We start from the raw sequence: 7,065 nt of genomic DNA, 5'->3' as shown, positions 1-7,065 counted from the left end.
CGGAGGCATTCTCCAGATTTTTCTCATCCCCTTTTTATTAATCTTACAAACACACACACACACACACACACACATACACACAATGGTACAACTTTAACAATGTGTAATAACCAAAGATGGTAGTATCTAATGAGTTTTTTAATGCATGTAAAAATGCAAAAACATGACATACTCCCTTGACTTTGAGGGATCTCTCCATACCTACTTTCTATGCACATTGTGGCTAAGTCTATTATTTGTTTTCCATAAGCAAAAGTCAATCATCCCATCTAAATCACCAAATTTCAGCAATTTTAAGCAAATCATTTGTCTCCCCCTATTTAAAAAAGAAAACAAGACATCAAGTAGACTTCAGCAGTCTCTTTTAGGAAGGTGATATATAGAAAAAAGTATATATATGTATATAAATTTTGCCTTTCAAAATAATTTGAATTTTTCTGTCTGCTGTATAAAAATGTATTATATTTTATTATATATATTTTTATATATATAAAACCACCAGAGCCAATCTTTGTGAAAGAAGCAGGGGACATCTGAAGATTACACCAAGAGCACGAGGGCTTGGTGCTCGAGTCTAAAGAACAAATGTGAACTATACGGCGTGGCCGCTTAGGGTGGTGCACGGAGATCTGCGGAGCAGGAGAACTGGCTTGGTACTGCTTTCTTGCAGAGGGAGGGGGAACCCTTTCAAACAGATATCCATCATGGAGTCTATTGAGCTGATCTTCCTTAGGAGAGATGGTACATGCCATATCCCACTGGAGTTGCATAGAGTCCTACGGGCGGGATGGGGAGCACAGGTCTGTGGAAAGGATAGGACGCTCCATATAAGGATGCTGCTTGCAGGGGTGAGTTGATGGGGAACTGGAGGCTGAAGCCAGAGGGCAGCATAGGTTTTGCAGCCATTTTCAGCTTTTCCAGTTCTGCCTCCTGTAGTCTTTTCGCCTTGGCCCTTCGGTTCTGGAACCAGATTTTGACCTGGGTCTCTGTGAGGTTCAGAGAGCTGGAGAACTCCGCGCGCTCTGCAATGGAGAGGTACTGTTTCTGGCGGAACTTGCGCTCCAGAGCAAGGAGCTGGGATGTGGTAAAGGGTGTGCGAGGCTTCCGATTGGTCTTGTGTTTCCGCAGGGTGCAGGTGGTGGGGCTCATGTGTCCTAGAGAACAGAGAGGGAGTGAATTAGCCAAGGAAAGTGTCTTTCTCTTCAGGTCTACGCGTGCAACGCAGGCCTAAATTTCAAGATCAGAACCCTGCATGGTTTTTTTTAAGGGGAGGAGGATTGAAAACATCCATATTAAATGTATTAATTGCTTGATAAAAAATATTGAGCCTTTTTTTACAAAATGTTGGGGAATCTGAATGGTCTGACAGAACTTTCTATATGGGAGACAATGTTAAGAGATTATAGAAATAGGCCCTCTGAACAGATCCCTCCTAAGTCAAGGAGGCCAAGTGTTCCAAGAAAAAAAAAAAAAATTCCACCTCCTCTGAGTTAAATTTGTCTTGTTTTGAAAATGAGGGTCTGGCTTCATAATAATCCTCATTTCCATGGGATGCTGAGATAATCACATATTGAGAAGAAAAAGGAAAAGAGTCTTAGCAGTGGGGTTGGTCCCCTCTCTCTGCACCAGGAAAAAGTTGGATTGTATCAGCAGACTTAGGAAGGATAATCTTGCAGATAAGGTCTGTGGTAAATTAATAGCATCTTTGGATTTGGGAGCAGCCCCATGCAATAAACAACCACACAGCTGTCATTCCATCCAGTCTACAGGTTATAAAAATTGACAACATCGCACAGATCTGGATGTGGGATACGTTTCTTGGCTGGGTGCTTCGGCAATATAAACTTTACTAAGAAGGAGGGAAAAATTAGCTCACCCATAAATGTAAATGTCAGGGGAAATCAAGCTGCCTCCGAATTGAGAGCACGTGATAACATCTTAGTCATCTCCTCTACCCATTCCAGGGTTCAGAGCAAATGTGTCAATTATTAGTTTGTCTGTCGCTGGAATTTAGAAAGAGTTAATAACAAGCTCAATGAAGGTATGCCAAGGGCATCCAGACTCCATATTTAAAATGGATCCAATTAGAGGCAGTCGCAGGACTGGGCATCCTGGGATTCCACCGCATCAACTCACTTTGGGCTTCTTTTCCTGGAGGGGAGGTTGGGGAGGAGTGTGGAGCTGTGGGCTAGAATGCTAAACAATTAATTTTCTGCATTTGGCTTTTATGAGCTATGCTAATTTCCCCAATGTAGCCACAATAGTAACTCCAAAGCACTCGTGGGGAGAATGTCGCATTTCTTGTTTAGTTACTTTAGTGGCCCAAGAAAGAGTTTACACTTCATACTTCAGGGTGACACAGCGCAAGTCCCAACCCAACCTCCATTTCCAAAAAAGAAATGGATTAGTCCTAGTGTGACATTATTAACCTATCACTTTAGTCACTAAAAACAAAGAGGTTTTGGGATCAATCAAAAACACATATCTGGGAGAGAGGCAGGCAAGAAAGAAACTACCTGACAAGTGTAGACTTTTGCATATGCTAATCCCTAAATAAACCAGAGGGCGCCTCCTTAATTTACAAATAAACTAATAGCACCACTGAGACTCAGACCTGTGAAATGCTCACAAGCCTGGCCTGGCTCTCTGGAGGGCTGACATCTCAGCTCAGATACCAAGTTCTTAGCAGCTATGCTTGATCCTACTCTGAGTTTGGAAGCAACTTCATGCCTGGGCCCAGTCATTTGGGGGCTGCTTCTAGAGGTAGCATTTGAATTATGAAATCCCAGGAGTGAACGGGAAGGGTACTTATGCATCAAAGTCTTAAAGCTAGAGGCAGGCATCCTTGCAGCACACCACTCCTCACCACCCCCCACCCCTGCCCCATTTTAAACCAGCCAGAGGAAGGATGCGATTATACAAAGCAAAACAGCATTTATCCTACTTCCTCCGAATAACAAAACCAGGCTCCCTCCCGTTTGCCTGCCAGCCCGCCCCAGGCTGCATCCTAGGTGCTCCCAGGACCCACTGCTCCTACCACTGCAGGGCTCCCACAGCCAATCTCCAGGCCCTAAGCCCATGATCCACTGTATGATTTAAAATGAAATGCTTTTTCAGAATCTCATATTTTTCTTACGGAAGATCAGATTCAAGGCCCAAGACTAATTTACTCGGCAGGGAAGCTCCACTACACTCAGTGGCAGGGTTGTTTACAGAACAAATGGGGAACTGCCATCCCAGAACTCTGTGGCCTAAAGATGTAGGGAATTCTGACCCCCAGACACCACTTCCTTTAAGGCTGGAATACGTGATGCGCCACTGGGCATTGACCCAGGCCCAGGAACAGACGGGCAACTCATATCTGTCAAACAAATTAAGTCCCTTAAAGTTCCTAAGCTTATGTATCACCATCAGTAAAATGGGCCTGTAATACCAATACCACAGTGTGCTTGAGTACTATATTTTAGAATGCCAAGAGCACTGTGTGCCAGCAGAAAGATGATCACTAAATGTTCCTAGCTGTTGGGGATTTTTTCTGGGCAAGCCTAACACTTCAGTTTGATTCCTTAAAACTCCCACTGAAATGTCCTATCTGTTAATAGTCGGGCAGGCGGCTTCTGTCACACAGAGATCAGATAAGATAACATGGTGAAAAGTGCTATAAAGCACTGTGCAAACTTAAGTTTAAATTCTTCGAGTCCTTAATCTCCACACCCTTTGAGTTTCTAACAGGGTGGAGAGAGATGCCAGAGGGGACAGTCAGTGATGCTTGGGTAGAAGGTCTTGTTTTGTTCACAAAATACTGTGTAGAAATGGGGAAAGATGTGACTCTCTCAGGTTTGGAAAAGATCCCTCCATAGCTTCCCTCTTTCTTACCTTTTCTAGAGGTGCAGTTGGAGGGAGAGAAATCTTAGGGGTTATAGGCAGTCACTTCTCTAAATTGTAAAAGGACTCAGGGCCCAAAAATGGATGCCAAGGCTGGAGGAGAAATCAGCTCTTCCTGGGCCTCCCAGGATGCCTTCCCCATTGGCAGGAAGCGGGGTGCAGGTGTCTCTGGGGAAAGAGCACCTTACTGAGGAGCAGGGCTTGCACACCAGGGATACTTGTCCAATTCAGGAGTTGTTGGTGATTTGGGTCAAAGAGTAGAGTACTCTTAATTAAAGTCTGGGTGTCTGAAAGATAGGGATAACCAGAAGTCCCTTGCCTCTCCCTACCCTTTGGGGTTCTATCTCTGATCAGGATCTGGTAAACTAATGAGCATCACTTCATAAACTCTCGGAGCTCTGCTGAAATGCTGTTAATTATTGCTATGAGCCAAGCTGAGCCCTAGCGCTACTGACCCAAGCCCGCACCCAGCGAAGACCCGAAGCTGCTCAGCGCCAGAGAGGGGTTGGCTGCGCGGAAAACCGGGAGACCCTCCCTTGCCCCCTAAGCCTCACGCACGCACACTCCACATCGTTTTGCCACCATCCCTTCATAGGATCCTGCTTCGATGCCGCGGGGGCCACGGAAGATATAATGATTTTCTACCGAATGTCGGGGTGGGTTACATTTATCGAAATCTTTAAAATGTGGGCACGTTTCCTGGGGTGCGAACTTTGAAAGGAGCTAAGCCATCCCACCTCTGCGCGGCACATTCTCGAGTACTCATTAAACGTGAATCCCTCTCCCCTCCCCAGATAGAGACCCCGGTGGCCAGTTAAACACAAATAAGCCAAGTGGCCAAAGCGCAGGGCTGAGGGTTAGAGAAACCCACAACCGAACAGCCGGGGCAAATGTGGCTGGGGTGAGCCTGTCAGAGACCAGCGAGCGCGCAAGTCCGTCGAACACTTAGCAGAGCGAGGGGATGCGGAACACGCGCTAAGCGGATGTTACCCAGAGGGTGTCCTGGATGGAGCCAGCGCGCTGAGCTCGGGGGACACCAGAGAGTCACGAACTTCTAGAACTGCTTTCCGCGGCGTTCAGGGCCGGGGTCTCCGTACCTCCAGCCAGCTCGGGGGCACATCGGCCCCCAACTCCCTCCAGTGCCCCCAGGCACCCGCCGACCCCCGGCCCGGGCCCCGGCGCGCACTCACTCGGCGGCGGCGAGTATCTGCCGGCTTCCTGCATCCACGCCGCTCCGTCTTCCGAGTTCTCCGACTTGACCGAGGCGGTCTCGAAGGGCTTGACCAGCGGCCCGGGGCTGTGCGCCTCTCGGGCGCCGTGTCCCGGCAGCAGCAGCGGCCGCAGGGTGGCTCCGGCAGAGGCGCTTTCGGCTGGCAGAGGGGACGCCTCCTTGGGCGGCTTCTTGTCCGACATGAGCGCTTCCACGCTGAAGGGCAGGCTGGAGACCTTGACGCGGCGCTCCTCCGCGCCCCCCTCGGCGCCCCCAGGCCCCGGGCCCGGCCCGGCCACCATCGCCGGGCCCTCTTCATCGGACGAAAACAGGTCACTGCCTTTGGACGGAGAAGCCATGACTTCTCTGTCCTACGTAGCTCCCGGCGCGCGACTCCGCTGGCAACCCGGCAGCGGCGACTCAAACTTTTTGGGGGGGAGACGGGAGGGGCGCTCCTGGAGCCGGGCCTGTCCTCCAAGGGGAAGTGGGAGACTCGGCTCAGCCAATCCGCGCCGCCGCTGGCGCTGACGCCACAGACGCACGCCTCTGATTGGCTCTTCCAGAAGAGGCTCGGGCCCTTTTTTTTTTCCTGTTTGAAATAAATTAGGAGTTAATTACAGAAGCAGTCAGCAGAGTTGTTATTAGGCGATCCCTCAAGGGTTATAATCACGCCAAAACTGAAAAGACCAAGGCGTAATTAAGGCCGATTATTTAAAGAGGAAGTTCGCCAGGCCCTTGTCTTCTCTCTTTTGACCCCTGGTTTTAAAAGGTACCCCGCGCCTATACCACTCCCACCCCCCCTCACCAAAACTAGTTTAAAATGTGCAACTGACAGTGTAGAGACTTTGGCCAAGCTCTGCCATGCACGAAGACTGGGCTGACTTTACAACTTTAGGATTAGCACTAAAGAACAGGAGCCAGTGTCCTTATTAAGGGAAATGATACATGCAAAGCATTTAGAAGAGTGTCTTACTCGGTGTTAAGCAAGTGTTCAATGACATCCGCTATTACTATAACCCCCCTCGAAGAAGCGGAGCCATAGGGAGCCTGAGAGGTGGTCAGGGGTCCCTAACTTCTAAACAGCCCGACTGGAAAATTTAAACCAAAGGTCCCATCTCTGCCACTCAAAAAAAAAAAAAAAAAAAACAAAAAAAAACAAAAAACAAACAGACAAACAAACAAACAAACAAAAAAACCCAAAACCAACAACAAAACACACAACAATAACCCCAAAACTAGAAATTTGGGATCCGCGTATTTTCTTTTCCCTGAATCTCCTCGCTGGGCGATATCCGGAACAGACCTTTTACTCAAGACTGCATGCTTTGTGCGTTCCTGCGTTTGTTTGAGCTTATGTTTGTCCTGTGTATTTGTGTGCCAGCATTTGCCTTGGGGGGGTGGGAGGAGGAGGGAGGAAAAGGAGCTGATATTTAATGCTTCCCTCCCGCTCGAAATCTCAGAAATACCGGGTTCCAGGTTTGTGTATCCCAGGCCCATGTACCTTTTTTTGAAGCACATTTTTACTCACTGCACCTGGTGAAGGGGGAAAAAAAAAAACATAACTAGCTATCTCCACCCCACCATAAATTATACTCTGGGTAATGACATCTCTGGAACCTTGGTGATGACTGTCTCACGCCATGAAAGGAGAGTGCTCTGGCTTCAAGTATGAAGTGGCCTCCATCTCAGTCCATTCAGGCAAGACTGATGGCTTTAAATGTGCTTTTTCCAAGTTGTGCTACTTTTCCCTCATCTGAACAATTATCCTGCCAGTGAGGAGGGTAAATAGAAGTCTCTCAGCTCAGGGTCAGGCATATAAGATGCTTATAAGCTTATAAGCTCTTCTCAGAGCCTAGGACATTGCTTTTTAGCATTGAAATGACCAGGGTTTGCAGACTACTTCTCAGTTCAAGAGTCTTAGAGACTTGACCCACAGATCTACTTCCTAGAGCCTCTCCGACGCACCATTT

The 7,065-nt window shown here is 48.0% G+C and overlaps 1 protein-coding gene across 1 annotated transcript; it reads right to left on the bottom strand.

The window, feature by feature from the left end:
• Positions 1 to 729: 729 nt before the first annotated feature.
• MSX2 (msh homeobox 2) lies at positions 730 to 5,690 on the bottom strand (the record flags this gene model as incomplete). Its single annotated transcript, XM_084242080.1, has 2 exons — positions 5,076 to 5,690; positions 730 to 1,154 (listed from the first exon to the last, which is right to left on the bottom strand). Exons 1-2 carry the CDS (start codon positions 5,452 to 5,454, stop codon positions 730 to 732), a joined length of 804 nt encoding a protein of 267 aa, XP_084098206.1. The 5' UTR covers positions 5,455 to 5,690.
• Between the last annotated feature and the right edge of the window lie 1,375 nt (positions 5,691 to 7,065).

Source organism: Talpa europaea (assembly GCF_964194135.1).
Source record: "Talpa europaea genome assembly, chromosome: 9".
NCBI classification, from domain to species: Eukaryota; Metazoa; Chordata; class Mammalia; order Eulipotyphla; family Talpidae; genus Talpa; species Talpa europaea.
Note: the sequence above shows the minus strand (reverse complement) of the source record. Positions and strands in the feature narration are given on the sequence as shown.